Here is an 18,565-nt window from a genome sequence, read left to right on the forward strand (position 1 = left end):
AAAACTCAGCTTAACTTTTCATAAAAGACTGAACATTACTACACCAACAGACTATAAACTTTAAAACTAAAGATATAAGCTTTATTAAAGGATATGAGGTGGAGGATAAAAAAGCCACGTGCTAGCTAGCAACACAGGACTTCACTCTTCTGATTCTAGTCAAGAACGAGACTCCATAATAACCAAACAGTAAGCAAACTGTTCTGGGCAGAAGGAAATACCAAGAAACAACTCTGAAATAAACAAAATGGCCGATACACACTGACAATATAAAATCACCTATCAAATTTTGCACAATTCCTCATAAACCTGAAATAAATAAGCTATTACTTTAATCAAAACAGCATCACTGTTATCATAGGGAGCACCATATATCCACTAATGGACAATAAATGTCAATATAAACTATAAACGCTGATTAATAAATTTGATGTGAAGTTACAGAAAAAAAATAAAATGTTTTTAATGCCTAAAACTTGAGTAAGCAAGAAATAAAACCAAAGAGACAGACAAAAAAAGAGCCACAAGTTTTCAAAGTACACAGTCAGAGCTAAAGTAATATTTGGACAAATCTTATATAACAGGTTGAGCGACCTGATTCTGAAAGTTCAGTAGCACACATTGTATAAGAGAGAACTAAAAATGGTTTGGCGCCCTAATAAAATTCTACATTTTGTTGTTGCTATGGCTGTACAAAGGAGGAAGGGGACCAATTCTTTGTTACTCCTGGTAAAACATTAACAGGTGGCAAATGGCTTAGAAAAGGTGAATGCCCTCAAGAACAAACTGACACACTCAAATGATACAACGAAAAAACATTTTCTTGGTGTTCACACCAAAACCTTTTCTAAGATAACCATCTCCTTCTTCATGGAAAGAAAGTTTATTTTAACAACATAGTGGAAGAGGGGCTATTAACACAAAATACACTCTAAATTGGTACTCCAATCAATAGCACCAAAAATGACAGTGACTCCTGGGTAAATCTCTTCCTGCAATTTACTTACCTCCACTGACTGCGTCTTGCTCTTCGCCTTCAGGAAACGCAACCTGGCTTGGCAAGCTGTTCCTAGATCGAGTGACTGTCTCTAACTGGGAAGCCCGTCCCAATAAAGACAGCTCATCTAGCACCTCTCCCTCTTTGGCCTCGAGATCTGATTTTGAAGTGGTTAAGGGTTCTATGCTTTCGGGTGCCATGAGCCTAGTGGAGTCATTCAAACACGCTACTGTGCCGCTGTCCAGGCTCAACACTCGGGCCCGAGTCTTGGCACTATTTGTGCTGGAAGTCCGCCGCGCTGTCCGCTTTTTGCCAGTTCCTTCGGGGCCCAGATGGGCTTTGTGTGCGTGCTCAGGGTCGGTGCCCCTCTCCTTAGGGTGTTTGGTCTTTAGGGCACTGTATCTGCCCTCGGGAGACTGACATGAATGAGAAGTGGTGCTAGAAGAGCTGTCACTGCCGAACTGGTGAGCAGACTGAACGCTTGACGCTCGGCTCAAGTCACTTTGGTCACTGGAGTCCTCATCGTGACAGAATATAGCACTATGTGGCTTGGTAGCAGAAATACCTCGAAAGGACACATAGTCCCTATGCCGACTTGAATCAAAACTGCTAGCCCGCTTTTTTCCTGTCCGTCTCCTGCCTGACTTATGGCCAGAGGCTGTCCGGTGGATTAAGCTAGAGGATTTAGGTCGTACATCCCCTTCCTTTTGCTTTCCACCAACATCTTTACCAACTTTTGAATCCACTGAAACAGCTGGCTTATCACTCTCCTCCTCTTTGTTTTCAGCAGTTTTCCCAAGTGGTGTGTCCCCCTGTGAAGTGAATTCATTTGCATGGGGGTTTTTATTGGCTTCTTCAGATGCAGAGGTGCTGAGACCTTTCTGATTGTGCATATCATCAGAGCTATTAGAATGCTTGGCTTCTTGAACCCCACTATTCGTACTCACTTCCAAGGCAGTTTTTTCACTGCTAGTCCTTTTGTCACTCGCACAGCTACTCTTGTCCTCTGGCTCAGCGCAGCACTCTTTCTTCTGAACAGTGTTCTTTCCCACTTGGGGAGACTCCTCGTGCTCTGACAAGATGCTCTCTATGTGAGTGGAGCTGGTCTGCTCGCTTTTGTAGCTGCTGACGGTGCTGTGAGTGTCCCGGTCCGTACCACTGCAGTAGCTCTCTGTTGAGCCACTACTGCGCGTGCTCAGACTCCGCAAGCTGTCCATGCTTTTGTCTGCTTTCAAGGGTTTGCTCTTCCCACTTTTGGTAGGTGGCTGAGAATTACTGTTTTTCAGCTCACCAACAAGCTGAAATTCCCCAGATAAACAAGAATTTTCCACCAAGGATTCTTTGGATCCAGAATGAGGCTTGGAAGATTCTAACTCACTAACAGGATCTAACCCACGTCTTTGCTGATACAGAGGGAAGTCATTCAGTGAAGTGTCTGGAAAAGCCACAGCAGAGCTAGAAGTCCGTGGTACACCTCGCGGCCGGTGATCTTTCCTGTAAGAGTGTGAATGTAAAGGGACAAGAGATGCTACTTCTGTGTCACAGGCACTGGATAGAGACTGCTCGATGTGGTGGTGGTGGCTGTGACTTGGCAGGCTCACTTTGTCACTGAAGTCTCTTGGTAAGTCCTGTCCACATGAGGATAAGGACGGCTGAATGGAGATGAAGGAATCATTGGAGACCAAACGGAAGAGCTTCCGATCAGTTGCCAAATCTGTTTCAAACATATATTTGGAAATGTTAACACAAATCTACAATCTGTTTTTCTACTCTTTAACAATGGAAAGAATTCACAGTGTACCATAAAAGTATAAACAATTTCTCAAGTAGCTTACTGAATAACAGTTGACCAGTTATTCCAAAGGGCTGGTTTTATTTCACTGCGGTACAAAGAAAGCATTCTACTAACGGAATGAACTCAATTTCCAAATCTTCAACTGGCTTCAGAAAAAGTTCTATAGATTATTAACAATAAAATAAGAAGCAACGAAGGATTATACTTAAAATGAACCTGGATTTCTGTGCGAGTTCTGTCCCTAACTTACTAACTAGGTAACCTTGGGTTACCTTTCTAAGCCTCTGTTTCCTCATCTGTAAAATGTGATATCAATCTCAGTACCATGGAATAACTTAATATTGAGTTAATAACATAACGTTGCTTAGCACAATGTATGGTAGCTATCATTATTTTGCCTTGCAAAATTAAAAATCTTTAAAAAAAACTAATATAATTGCTTTACAAATCCACAAAAACCTAGAGTAATCAGAAACAAACAAAAAAATCAAGAGGCTGACCAATGCACAGACAAGATATGATATAATGATATAAGATATGTTACTGTTCACAGGGGTCGAAAAAAATTAAAACAATAATTACAGGGCAAAATACTACATTTTATCTTTCACCACGGATGCAACAATTACAAAATGCTTCATGAAAAAAATACATATCCCCTCCTATATCTGTAAGACTATTCCTTCAGTTCTCCATTTAGGGAAGTGATTAGTGACTTGAGTTATCATATATACTATATATATAAATATAGATATAAATATAAATAAACCCATCTACCCACCTACCTACATAGCAATTTATCTTGAAATATAGCTTGACAACCGAAGTGTACAATAGCTGATTTTCTATATACCTTTTGACAGATAAAGATGGTTGAATCTCCTGTTAGCTCAATAAAATGAAATATTATTGCCTTATTTATCATAACTAGATAGGAAAAATACAATAACAGATTCTATAATAAGTTAGACTCTTCCCAGTAGAGTTACCTTAAATAATAAAAGCATACATTTTCCCTTAAGACTAATATAAAATAAAAATGAACTACTAGAAATACTTATGTACTTTAAAAAATTTAATGTAGATTAGATCTAAGTAATTAAAAACTTAGAGGTACCCTCTAGAATGTACCATATAAATTGTGATTTATAAATGACATATTAGGTTTTATCTTATGTTTTAAAGTCTTCAAGATAAGTGAAACCAATGTTCTTTTCATTTGTCCAAAACTGTGCCACTGTACTTGGGTTCTTATATTCTCTAAAAACCCAAATTTAAAAATTAGTACTGTATTTACTTTTCTGTAGTATTAATTTATAATGTTATTTCTAAAAACTCTCTATATCCCTAATAAACAATTATGGGATGGTGTAATAGTCACATTTCAAGGATATGAATTTCATAAAACAAAAACTTAACTGAGTAAGTAGTTGAAAATCACTAATTCTAAAATACAACAAAAGACTTTTTAAAAAATACTAATGATCAAAACCAACTCCTTTCCAAGACATTAATAAAGCAGAAATTTAAATTTTTCATTTTAAAAGATGCAGCCAAACTTGCTTTAATACATGTGTTCTTTTCAGTGTTGCTAAATAAATATACCATAATAAGTTTGACTTTGTCAGGAAGAACTTTAGGTGGTTTTAGGAAACTTCCAAGTAAACATGTCTTCTTAGACATTTTTCTTACTGGTAGCAATACCGTCAAAGACAGCCTCAAATCAACCCAGAGAGATACTATTTTTCATCTAATTAAACTTTTTTCCAGTGACAGCTACCAGTAGTGTTCAGGATAAGAAAAGCATCTCACATACTGCTCATGGTGGTGCAAACTAGCGCAACCAACCTTCTGCAAAGCAATTTAGCGACGTTTCCAAGAGCCTTCAAAAATATACTTACCCTTTGATCACTAACTATTTCTAGAAATTTTTACTAAAGGATAAAAATCATATATGTGAATAAGGTTTTAGAAAAAGGTGGTTCGTCTCAGGTTGTTATGAAACTCCTTAAAACACAGAACTATAAAAATGTCCAATAAAATGAGGTTGAATAAATTACATTGTCTAGTAATAACACCATGCAGGCACTACAAATGTTTTCAAAGATTATGTAATATGAGAAAATACTCAGAGTGAAAAAGATGGCACTATATAAAAAATATGACTCCAGTCTGTAAGAGTTAAAGAGAATACTAAGGGTATATGTACGTATGTTTGTAGGAATGTTAAAAGTAATATACCATATTTAGCCATAAAAAGGAATAAAGTCCTGACACGTGCTATAGCATGCAAAGTGAAAGAAGCCAGACACAAAAAGCCGCATATTACAAAATTCCATTTATATGAAATGTCCAAAATAGGCAAATGCCTAGAAACAGAAAGTAGATTAGTGGTTGCCAGGGGCTGGTTGAAGGAGGAAATGGCGAGTATAATGGTTATGGGTTTCTTTTGGGTGTGATGCAAATGTTCTGGAGTTGGATAGTGGTCATGGGTACCCAAATCTGTGAATATACTAAAAACCACTGAATTGTATACTTAGCAGGGTGAATTGTATGGTATGTAAACTATATCACAATAAAAAATAAGGAAAAAAGTGACACGAAAAAATATTAACAACAGTTATCTCGATGGCAGAAGTGTAAATTATCTTCTTCCTCATACTTAACTGTATTTTCTAGAACATACTACTTTTATAAACAAAAATCATTATCTTCCTCTTCTCTTCTAGATCATCCCCATCAATTATAAAAAACAAGCCGTTATTTCTCTTACATTCTTAGAAATTCCAAATCTCCTCCTTTGTCCTCACTTCCCCTGCAAGCTATCACCTCCTATCTCTGATCTCCTTTACAAAAATTCACCAAAAAGTAGTCTATATTCACTGTTTTCAATTCACCTCCTCTGCCACGTATTCTAGTCCCACCCCATTAAGAAGCTTATCAAGGTCACCAACAACCTCTACGCTCAGTCCAATGGTCAAGTCTCAGTCTCATATAACTTGGCCTATCAGCAACATTTGACAAAGGTGATCACTGTACTCTCCTTGAAATGTGGGGATACATACCTCTACCTCACCAGTTGTTCCAATTGAGTCTCCCGGATTTATTAGACTGCAGTGGCTCAGAGCTCAACAGCTGGAACTCTTCATTCTTCTATCTATACTTTCTCTTTTGTAGGTCTCATCCAATTTTCTGGCCCCATAATAACTGAAGTTCAGAAATACGTGTAACTAGTTCCTGCATCTTCTACCCAGCCCCGGTACTATACAGGGATGGACTAGAGTTCTGATCTTGGGTAGGGAAGACATGAGTGAGGCTGGGGAGGGAAACTGTAGATAACCCCTTCTTAGAAAACATAGAGCACACATCCCCACAACCTCAGTTTTCTCCCAATCATCCTGAATCATGTTGATAAAATGAGTGCCAACTAGTCAACTAACTGCTAACTAACAACTAACTAAAGGTCACTGTCCTGTAAATCCAAACCAGTCAGAGAGCCAGAAGAGCCCCCGCTGATATTTAAGCCAGAATGAACGACAGCCACTAGGTGGTGCCTAACCGTAGCCAAGATCTACAGGGATTTGACTCAGGGAGCCAGGCTGCCTCAACTCCAGGCCAGCTAACCGTAGAGGCTTTCCCTGTTAGGTCATGAATTTCATGTTAACCCAACCCCACATTTGACATAACTGAATTTTTAATATTTATACACTGAAAACTCTTAAATTTAAAACCTCAACCCAGATTTCTTACCCGAAATCCAGACCTATCTAATTATCTACCAATTACTGCTGCTTAGAAGTCTAACAGCAACTCATACCTGATATGCCCAAACTGAACTCCCTCTCTTGCCCTCCACCATGCTCTCCCCACTCCTAAATCTGCTCCTTCTCAGTCTTCCCCCTTTCAGTTAATGGAGACTCCATCCTCCCCATTATTTAACCCCAAAACCTTAGAGTCATCTATGACTGCTATTTCTCTCACACGGTATTTCCAAATCCATCCACATATCTCTCATTAAAATCTGCCACACACAGTCAGACCACTTCTCACTACCCTGATCTGTGCCCCGATTATTGCAATAATCTGCTAACTGAGCTCCCTGCAACAGCCTTTGCCCCTTTTAATATACTCTCAACACAGGAGCCGGAACAACTGTTAAAATGTAACACAGATGATGACACTTCTCTGCTCAAAACCCTAGATAGCAGTTCATCATCTCACTGGAAATTAAAAGCAAAATCTTTAAAATGGCTTTTACAAGACTGTAATTTGGCCTCACTTACTCTGTACCAGCCCCACTATTTCTCAAACCTGACAGGCATGTTCCTGCTTTAGGACTTTTGCCTGTGCTGCTACCTCTGCACCGAGGCCGCCTTCCTCCCAAATACCCCGACAGCTCGCTCCTTCACCTCCTTCAGGTCTTTGTGCTTAGCCAGCTTTTCCCTCAACCGTTCTATTTAAACTTACGATGGCCAGGGCCCCCAGCACGCCCCCTCTGTCTCTATTACTACATCTATATTTGATTTATAATAGTATGTTTCCGTACTAGTAGTATGGAAGCCATACGGGTAGAAATTTTTGTCTGTTCACCCATTATTTCTAGTACTTAGACTGGTACCAGGCACATATGAGTACTCAGTAATAATTGTTAAATGTGAAATACGTGTGAAAATGTTACATGATGAAAGCAAGTTATAAAACTATGTAAAAGCAGTATTGCATAGTGATTAAAATTAGGATTTAGAACTCGATTTGAACTACAGAACTGCCACTTTGCAGATGGGTGACTTTGGGCAAGTTTCTTATAACTTTGCTCTAAGCTATGATACACTCATCTGTAAAGTGAAAATAATAACCGTATTAACTTCAAATGCTTGTTGTGAAGATTAACTGAGTGAATGCATATAAAGTGCTTAGAACAAGACCTAAACCAGGGTTTGATAAACTAAGGCCTGTAGAGCCAAAGAGGCCCTCTGCCTGTTTGTAAGTAAAGTTTTAGTGTAACACAGACATTCCCACCCATTTATACGTTGTTTACGGCCTCTTTCACTCTACAATGGCAGAGCTGAGTGGCTGCAGGAGAGACCACGTGGCCAACAAAGCTTTACAGAGGAAGTGTGCTGACCCCCCACAGGGCAACGGTATGCACTCAGTTACTGTCAAGCACCATTATCTATGTCAATATGTATCTGCCAGGGTAGATTTATAGGACTGTAACTCCCAACGTACTTGAACAAGGTACTTTCCAGAGGAAAATAAAGAGACCTATGACCCGTAATGGTAGTGGCACTAGCCCCTCTAAGATCACTATCGAGTTTCTGAGACACTAATGATTACATATTATAGAAAGGAATACTGTAATTCTCAAAGAGATTAATTCGCCTTTCCTTTTTATAAGAAAATAGCTTCCATACCATATAGTATGTTTAAAAGTATTTTTAAGGGGAGAGGGGTAGGTTGTGAGGGGTGGTCCACAGAAGCAAACAGTGACGAGGTACTGTAATTCCAAAAAAGCAGCTACAGTGATAAACCTAGAATGCTAAGTACCAGGAACAAAACATACTTGCAAGAATTAAACCTGGGTAAAACATTAAATTCATGGGAAAATGTCACAATTCAGTGATCTATTTGTAACTTCAGAAATAAGTTTCATAATTCAGTACAGGAAATTTATCACCTTGCCTGCCTACCAAACATCACCCATAAGCTAATAAAAACAACAGGCTGGAAACAGGGAGACAGGTTTCTAATCCAATTTTGGCTCACTGATTATATAACCTAGGATAATCTCCACTTGAAATGGGTATGACATATCCATCCTTTTATGTCTGAAAATTAAAAACCAAACTTGAAAATGTGGCAGTTCTTAAAAAAAAAAAAAAAAAAAGGAACTCTATAAAATCCAAAATACTCATTTATAATGGAGTTGTATAAGGAGAAAAAAAAATCACTTAAAACCAAAATTTCTATTAAAGATTAAAAATCTGCTACAGGAAGGCACCAAGCTGGAAGCAGACAGTTTCTCAGTAAGTCCAACAGCAAGTTATTTCTCTGTGAAAACACATTGTCATTTCTGCAGTTGGGCAACATATACAGTAGTTGGCATTTAGACGTCATACTGAATGGAAGAGAAGAGTTTTACATACTAGGTTATCACTAAGCTAAGCAAGATGCTCTGACCAATTAAAGGAATAGCAGATTCTTATCTCCCATCTGACATTCATTCTGGGGCACATGCTCATAAAGTTTCCCTGTTTACTTGGCAGAACATGTGTAGCTGAATTCCAGAAAGCTGTAAGTACTTATAACACTGTGTTACTGTTATGCTAGCAAATCATTTTATTTTAATGTTTCTAAAAAATACCATATTAAGTTATTATACACTTCTGCCAAAATATGAGCAGCACATTCCACAAACTCACCCTGGTCACCATAATACATAAGGGCATCATGAAGTAAAATGTTCTTACCCTGTTCTTCACTTCCTTCCTTACAAAGACTAGAGCTCTGGCCCAGACTTAAACTGATATCATCAGAAGTCTTAGCGGTGTCTGTATCTCCTACAAAGTGAAGAGAGACCCATGAAGACATTATATGAAAAGTAAAGGCCGTACAGGGTGGCATAACAAGGAAGGACGTGAGGGAGTACAGTAGATATGTATTAACTAAAGCAGTTTTTGTATCAAGGGCTACAATGATGGGAGATGCATTAAACTAACAGAAAGTATCGTGGACTGTCAGCTCACATAATTATTCTCATAGTGCTACAAACCAAATACGGAAAGCTTCATAATATTAGCTAATACAACTATTTCTTTCAAAAGAAGTTTTAAAAAGGAAATGCAAGTCATGTAATAACAAGTTGAAACAACATAAAATTCCCTCCCAGGGAAAATTAGAGAGTTATAAAATTATAGGGCAAAAATAACAATGAATTTATCTGAAATAGATGTATTGAATAAAAGGGATATATAAGATGTACAGGAAAGAAACTTTTTTTTAGTGTCTCATTCCTGCCCAATTTAAAGGTTTCACATTAAATTAGTTTTCTATGAACCTCATCAAAACCCATGAAAATATTTTCCCTCAAGGCAAAGAAGTTTCTTAAAGATCAAAATTTATAATTCATACAATGTAATGCAAATGGTCAAATACTTTTATGAAATTTGGATGATGAAAGGAGACCACAATTTAAATCAATTAATCTTTAATATAAGATACATAATTTTGGGCTTCCCTGGTGATGCAGTGGTTAAGAATCTGCTTGCCGTTGCAGGGGACACAGGTTCGAGCCCTGGTCCGGTAAGATCCCACATGCCGCGGAGCAACTAAACCCGTGCACCACAACTACTGAGCCTGCGCTCTAGACCATGAGCCACAACTACTGAAGCCCACACGCCTAGAGCCCGTGCTCCACAACAAGAGAAGCCACCGCAATGAGAAGCCCATGCACCACATCACAGAGTAGCCCCCACTCGCCACAACTAGAGAAAGCTCACACACAGCAATGAAGAGCCAATGCAGCCAAAAATAAATTCATTAAATAAATAAATGTTTTTAAAAGTTTACCATAAAAAAAGATACATAATTTTATCCACAAAATAATTTCAAAAATGATTTTTCATTACACGTAAATATATGATACAGTTATCTTTACTAGAAACAAAAAAAGAAATGGGAAGTCAGAGGTAACTTTCGGGTTAGATCACACCTACCTTTAATAGTTGTTGCTGTTCCAAGACGAGAGGAACCAGATCCAATCTGAAAACATGACATGAAGTAAACGAGATGCTAGCTACGCCATCGGCACAGACTAGCAAGATTATCACATGAAATTATATTATCAAAACATGTTATCAGTCACTTTCACCAAAAGGCCATGATGTATCAGAGCCGCACTCCCTGTCTGCTGTGGCGCATGCTGCGCATCTAGTACAGATCTGCTGAGACACTGAATCCCTCTGCGTACTCAGGACTGATGGAGCCCCCAGGGCAAGAGTCTCCAACCTCGAACAATCGTGCCAAACGGTCATTGTCATTTTTATATTGCATCATGACATGTGCAAGTTATAAACAAAAGCAAAACTAGGTGTTAAGTCTACCTGAAATAAATTTAGACTTATCAGGGCATATAAAGGGAAAGTTTGGAGGACATAACATACTAACAAAGAGCAACCCAAATTTTACTTTCAAATTGTTAGTAAATCAATATGTTCTTTCCTGAGTTTCAGACAGAAAGTAAGTACTTCTTTGTAGGCTGCTATAACATATTTTTAAAGAATAAAAAAAAACTAAGCCATCTAAGAAAAAGGAATTTTTAGCACAAACTCTATAAACAGAACACTAAAATCTGCGGAGCTTTTAGGGCTTATATTCAAGATGGTATAAGACGTCCCTAAAATTTCATAACCATCAATTATTATACTACCATAAAAATCATAGAAACACCACAAATTCCATGAACACATTAAGGAAACCAAATATAACATGACAGTTACTAAATCAACAAGTCTGAGTAACTCTTTTTATAACCTGCTTTCAAGGGATTCAAGAAGAAAATAGGCAAGCAAATTTAACACCTTACACTAAAATCAAGAACATTCATATAATACTCATATTTTGCCAAATCTTTTCTTTCATTGATTCAACTGAAGTATACAATGAGAAATCTGGTCAAAATATAGGTTAATACTGACTTTGAAGGGGCATGAGGGACTTTCTTGGTCTATATTTGGGGGAGATAAATACAGAAAAGCATAAGAATAAAACATAACCACCCACTGTATCTGTTAAGATTGCTTTTGTCACCAAGTAATAGAACTCAACTAATTAGGTGACTTAAAGAAATAGTTTTATGTTTGTCATCTAAGTTTGGAGCTGGTTTAATAGCATTTGTTCAGCAGCTCAATAATATTAGGGCTCTGGACGGCAGAGCCTAATTGTCTAATTGTCTGGACGGCAATTAAATGGGTGTACACATATGTAAAAATCTACTGAGCCATACACTTAATAAGTGTATATTACGCTGTATAGAAGTTATATGTCAGTGAAAAAGTAAGTAAAAATAAGCATACACATACAGGTTAAAACTGCTAATAAATTCTTATGTAGCCAATAAAAAAAAAGAGCTTGGCAATAGTTTTTGAACTGTTTATTAAGTTTGATTCTCCTGATTTTTCCTAATTTCTGCTTTCAATTAGCCATAAAAGGCACTGCAACTAGACAGAAAGAAAAAGGCCAAAAAGCATTTTACTGCAAGAGTTTCATTCTTATAACACCTGCTAAACAAGTTATAAAACTAACATATGTTATTTATCTACTAGAGTAATAAACATGTAACTTCCTAGACAGAAGTTTAAAAACAAGTAAGCAAACAAAAAACACCATTTCATGCCACCCTTCTAAGAATTTAAACTTAAAAAAAAATGTTTTTTGAATATGCGTACGGTAGTCATTTGCTCACAACCTCAAAGTGTTCTCTTTTTCTTTCCTTAACAAGCTTCCCATTTTGTTCAAATGTTGGGCATGTTATCTTCTGACTTATGAGAAGAGGGCCCAGACTCTGACCTAGGTGTGTGCTCTAGTTCTGCTCAATGAATGTATGGGAAAGTCTGCTGGAGGGCTTTGAGGAAAGACCTTTTCATGTCTGAGAAGATGATGAGCAAGGACAACTCTGCCCCACACTGTCACCTGCTTCTTAACTTTTCAACAGGGTCATAATTGAAGCTGCTGTGCTCATCCTGCAACTCTAAGGAAAAGCCAAAAGAACTAGGGAAATTCCAACCCAGAGCCCTAATATTATTGAGCTGCTGAACAAATGCTATTAAACCAGCTCCAAACTTAGGTGACAAACATAAAACTATTTCTTTAAGTCACCTAATTAGTTGAGTTCTATTACTTGGTGACAAAAGCAATCTTAACAGATACAATGGATGGTTATATTTTATTCTTCACGCTTTTCTGTATTATTTAAAATTTATCCCCCCCCCAAATATAATGGAATTGTGACTGTTCACACATGAAACTATAAGGAATTGAAAATATAAACCACAGTGCATACAAATAAAAGAATGCAATACAGTCCCCAAAATGTCACTGCAGAAAAACACTTAATAATATTAACATTCATGATAGAGTCAGTAAAGAGAATCAAGTTCCAAAGAACAGCACACTAAAATCCCTCTTTGTTTAAAAAGTTTTTTTGATTGTGACATTACAGATGATTTTTATTTTCTTCTTGTTATTTGCTAACTTTCTAAAAATAAACACATTCAGAAAAGGAAAAAATTAAGAAAAAAATGATATCTTCATACACTTAGAGGTAAAGTTTTTACTTAATAGGTTTGCACAAACTAAGATGGTCCAGTGTTTCTTCTCTTTGATAAGTGCCAAAGGAAAGTCCAGGAAGGATTATGGATGTCAGAGAAGAAAAACTACTTCCAACTAAAAGAGCAATCAGGCAAGGCCACCTCCTCCATGAAGCCTTGCCCCTCTCTCTAGCTGGAAACAATTACTTTCTCCTCTGAAATCTATAGCCCCTTTTCTGTACCATTCCTATGGCAACTATTACTTTGTATCTTGTACTTACACTTACTTGGTAACATATATTTATAACTTCAGTTACTTATAGACATTTACTAGGAAATTGCAAACTCTTTGAGAGTTAAGACCCACTCCACATCCCGGACAAACAAAATGCCTTAAATACCATCAGGCACTAAAATATTTTAAGGAAGATAAGTGATAAAAGGGAAGAGAGGGACGGGGCGGGGGTGGGAATGGAGAGTAGAAGATGGAAAGGAGAAGGGTAGCAGTGGCAGAAAGGAAAGAATGATCACAATGACTATGACAGAGCTACTGTGTTCAAGGAGTTCACTATCTAGTACAGAAGACATTTATATACAACTATGATAATGTGTAATAAGACCTATATAATAAAACATGTGTGAGAAACATGGTGTGTCTATATTGGTAATATCTCTACCGATATACAAAAAGCCCAACTTTACTTCCCCACTTCAGCTTCCCTAAAGGATAACAATAATTATGCCAATAATTCCTTTTGGTATAAAACAGTATAAAACTAAAACACCAAAATCTAAGTAGCACAATAGCTTCTGACACCTGCCCTTCTTTATTCAAGAGTTAATAGTTTAAGGAAAACCAATTAGATGTGCTGTGCATTTAGGTGCAGACATGCAATAATTACATTCAAGATGGGACACCCTCCCTAAAACAAGTAGGGCAAGTTCTAATGGACATGATGCCAAGGGTAGAGTTACCAAAGGTGGCTGGCCATTGCTGTGTCCTTTTGTCTGTCCTAACAGAAAAAGAAAAAGAAAAAAAAAAGGTGTGGCTCTTCAAAATTTGTTGCAAAAGTATAGGCTTATTCCCCAGGGTAATCTGATGTTGCTAATATTTGTCAGTAAGAAGAAAGGCCAGGTTTAATTAAGAATATAAAATGTGCAGCCATATTTAAGGACTAAGTCATTTCATTCTATCCACAGAGACTGCGAAAAGCACAAGGGATAACCTATATGTCTCCAATACAGACAGACACCATGAAGGTAAATAAGCACACACTAGGAGCTAAAGTTCCTAAGGGCACTCACCACAACTGTCTCGATCAAAACTGCCCCTGGGCAATTAGCATGTGGTATGTGCTCATCAACAAAGTACTTAATTAATGTGAAAATTCTATTTAAAATAATGGTAATAAAAGATAATCAGTAAACAATCAAAATATTATTAATCAGCAAGATAAACCCAAACACTGACTGACTGTTACAGACAAGAGAACACGTGAGACCACCATCAGGAGGAGGGAAAAAAGCAAAATACAACAGCACAGGTTCCTACCTGGTGGCCTGGATCAAGGCCAGCATAAGAATTTCTTGAACTGCAACCAACTGGGGGTGTGGCCTCTCGAATGAACTCAGACATTTCAATGCCCCCACCAGGATCACTGAAAAGGAGAATAACTGTCATTATTCTGACACCAATGGTTTTCCTTTTGTTTGTTTTTTAAGTTATTATCTTTTTTTCTGTAAAACTAACAGGTTCAGATATTTAATATAGCAAATTGAAAAAAATCATTCTTCTTTTATAAGTCTGATAAATTTGAACTATTTTATAACCATGTCACTACTCCGAAACATTTAAAACTCTCTCCCAAACTGTCTATATCCAATCCAATATTAGAAACTGGCCTTGATTACAATTGTACCATACTAAACATAGCACATATTTTATGATATGTGCCATAAAACCACTCTAGCAAAGAAATTATTTGCCTTTTGTTTCCTAACAGCAAAGAGAAATTGGTCAGAAAGTAATCAGATCTTTTTTTTCAATTTATTTATTTTTAATTTTTTAAATTTATTTATTTTTGGCTGTGTTGGGTCTTCATCACCGCACACGAGCTTTCTCTAGTTGCGGTGAACAGGGGCTACTCTTGGTTGTGGCAGGCAGGCTTCTCATTGCGGTGGCTTCTCTTGTTACAGAGCACGGGCTCTAGGCGCACGGGATTCAGTAGTTGTGGCACGTAAGCTCAGTAGTTGTGGCTCGCGGGTTCTAGAGCGCAGGCTCAGTAGTTGTGGTGCATGGGCTTAGTTGCTCCACGGCATGTGGGATCTTCCTGGACCAGGGCATGAACCTGTGTCCCCTGAAATGGCAGGCGGATTCTTAGCCACTGCACCCCCAGGGAAGTCCCAAGTAATCAGATCTTACACTCCTCGATCTCTCCAAGAGCACAGTCTGATTGAGCTGCATGATACAATGACGAACATGCATGAGAGCAATTATCCTGGTCAAGCTATCTGTATCTGTATTTCTTAAGTTAACAGAATTTAACTAGGATACTAACTTGTTTCACAGAACTGGGAACCTAAGATTTCAGACTTGCATGTGTAGAGTTAGAAGGCACAAGTTTAAAAAGTGAAATGATGCTATGTAGTAAAAACAGGCATTAGAAAGACAAAAGAGAAAAGTACTAGGTTCAAAGAACTAAGGAAGTCCACATATAGAACTTAAAGATAACGGGATCCTAAAATAAGGAAAAAAAAAAATCACACCAAATTTCAAATAACTTAGACAATTAAAAAAAATTTTTTTAAGTTGATATGTTGTATTTTCATTTTTATTCAGTTCAAGAAATTTCCTTTTTAGTGAGGGAGCCACTCGGCATACGGGATCTTAGTTCCATGACCAGGGATCGAACCCGCACCCCCTGTGGTGGAGGCGGGGAGTCTTAACCACTGGACCACCAGGGAAGTCCCCTAGACAATTTTATAATAAAGTTCCTCAAGAACACCACTTTTAGAACAATTCAGGCCTAAAAGTTATCATAATCCTATTTTTGCCCAAAGATTTTTACTCATTCTACCTGGTATACAAAGTCAGTCAATAAATTTTTTAGCTATTATTATCAAGGATAAAAGCTCTAGTATATATGCTCGACATTATTGTGGACATAAGCTATCTTACCATCTAGCATCTAATTCAACCTCCTGGTTAACAACAACAAAAAAAGCAACTCCAAATTCTTCTGGTGAATCACCTCATCCCAATCTCTCATATGGCTGTGGGTAATGCTGACCCCACTCTCAAGTTTAGGGGTAAGCTCTACTGGCCAAAGTCAATCAGCATATCCCAATCTCTTGGTCACAGCAACTAGTAGTTCTAGAACAAGCACATGACCCAACTCAGGCCAGAAATGTTCTACTGTTGAGAGAAGAAACTTCTCTCTATCTGCTTGTCTTAATGCTGAGAAGATGAGTCCTGGAGCTGCCGTAGCCATTTTACAACCATAAGGGGAGAGCCTGTCTAAGAAGCCAACTAAAAGAAAAGCATAGCCTGGTAAAGGGCACCAGAGTCATGAAGCTACTTGAAATTCTGCACATTGCCACATCTGAAGACATCCCTTAAACATAGACTTTTCGGTAATGTGAGCCATAAATTACCTTAAGCCTGTTTGGGTGGGGATTCCAATAGCTGCAATCAAAAGATATAGGCAAAATACAATCTGCTTACAAGTTCACCTTCCATTTATGTACTTCTCACTATAGCTGTTTGAATTCTAGTGTGTTTTTTAAATTAATGGTCTCATAACTACCGTGTCCCTGCTTGCTCATTGGGTTTCTAACTCTAAGCCATTGGCTACAGTTAGCTAATGGAAATTACCTCTCTAACTTGTTACCCGTTTATAAAAATAAAACATAATGGAACTCAGTTACAAACATGATGGCCAAGTCCGCATACAAATGTCCCTGTGTGAGAAAAGTGGAGTATGACCAAATTTGCTGGCCATTTGGTGTTAAGTCACACGGCTATCTAGATCAGAATGAGAAATATTTTTCTTATTTGGCAAAATCTCAAGTGTGTATATACAGGCAGCCGTCACCCACTGAACTAGTGATGAGTAATAACCAGCAATACTGTTAACTCCATTGGAATGCATTCTCTAATTAAGATTGTAAAGAAATCAGAAGATGGAGGCCAAGGTGAAGACCAAGGAATAAAATGTTCTATGTCACAGAAAGGATAAAGTTTATACGCATCAGCTTTAGTGATATGTAATTCACATACCTTACAATTCATGCACTGAAACTGTGCGATTCAATGATTTTTAGTACATTCATAAAGTTGTGCATCCATCACCACAGTTGATTTTTAAACCTTTTTATCATCTCAAAAGCAAACCCATTTAGCTGTTACCCTTCCCACCCCTCCTCCCCCAGCCCTAAGCAACCACTGATCTACTTTCTGTCTCTATAAATTTGCCTATTCTGGATTTGTTTTTTCATGTAAATGGAATCACATAATATGTGGTCTTCTGTAACTGACTTCTTTCACTTAGCACAATGTTTTCAAGGTTCATCAATGTTGTAGCATGTATCAGTGCTTTATACCTTTCTATGGCCAAATAATATTCCATTGTATGGATAGAACACATTTTGTTTATTCATTCTTCAGCTGATGGACAATCTTACCCAGTTTTATACATCACTTCTGATAGCAAGTCTAAATGATTATAATTGGAACATAAAATTATTATTAATAACAAAGCAAATATTTACTAAATACTTAATACATTCCAGTCATAGGGTTGCGTGCTTTATTTCCATTTTCTCATGAAACATTCCCCTAAAAATCTATGATATAAATACTATCATCCTCATTTTACAGATGAAAAAACTGAAAACCGAAAGGTGTAAAAACTTGCCTAAGGTCTCAGAGGAGTAAACAAAATAAGCCAAGTCATTGGTATATGGAGTTCAGGTGGGAAGGGAGGAAACAAATAATACTTCCTCATCACTCTACAATGTGTTATCATATCTGCTCTTTCTGGTTTTTCTCCTTCACACATGAATGTAGGTACTCATAACCAGTAAGGACTGAGAAAAGATTTGAACACCAGGTCTAACTCTAAAGGCTATAGTCTAAGACACCAATAATGCCTTTTAACAAGCAGGCATTAAAGTTCTCTTTCCAGTTCAAAACCAAAAGAAACACCATTATCCAGGGAAGGTTTCTTAACCTCAGCACTACTGACATTTTGGGCCACATAACTCTCGACTGTAGGAGACCATCTTGTGCACTGTTAGGATGGTTAGCAGCACCCCTGACCTCTACCCACCAGACGCCAGTAGCATTTCTCCCTGTGATAACCAAAAATGTCTCCAAATATTGCCAAATGTCTCCTGGGGGGCAAGGTCATCTCCAGTGGAGAAACAATAATCTAGAACTAATGCTCAATGGTCAACATTGAGTGG

General features: G+C 37.6%; 1 protein-coding gene across 12 annotated transcripts in view; it reads right to left on the reverse strand.

The window, feature by feature from the left end:
* The window catches only part of PCNX1 (pecanex 1), a 179,625-nt gene that overhangs the window by 119,389 nt on the left and 41,671 nt on the right, over positions 1 to 18,565 (reverse strand). For all 12 annotated transcript variants that reach the window (XR_012329918.1, XR_004525034.2, XR_004525033.2 and 9 more), the window contains exons 3-6: positions 14,652 to 14,757; positions 10,508 to 10,553; positions 9,263 to 9,352; positions 1,008 to 2,711 (exon numbers count right to left, since the gene is read on the reverse strand). Coding sequence is in view for 9 of the 12 variants with exons in the window: in XM_073800299.1 (XP_073656400.1) it covers positions 1,008 to 2,711; positions 9,263 to 9,352; positions 10,508 to 10,553; positions 14,652 to 14,757 (1,946 nt within the window). In the remaining 3 variants the exon portion in view is untranslated. The remainder of the gene's footprint in view (positions 1 to 1,007; positions 2,712 to 9,262; positions 9,353 to 10,507; positions 10,554 to 14,651; positions 14,758 to 18,565) is intronic.

This window comes from Tursiops truncatus, chromosome 2 (assembly GCF_011762595.2).
Source record: "Tursiops truncatus isolate mTurTru1 chromosome 2, mTurTru1.mat.Y, whole genome shotgun sequence".
NCBI lineage: Eukaryota > Metazoa > Chordata > Mammalia > Artiodactyla > Delphinidae > Tursiops > Tursiops truncatus.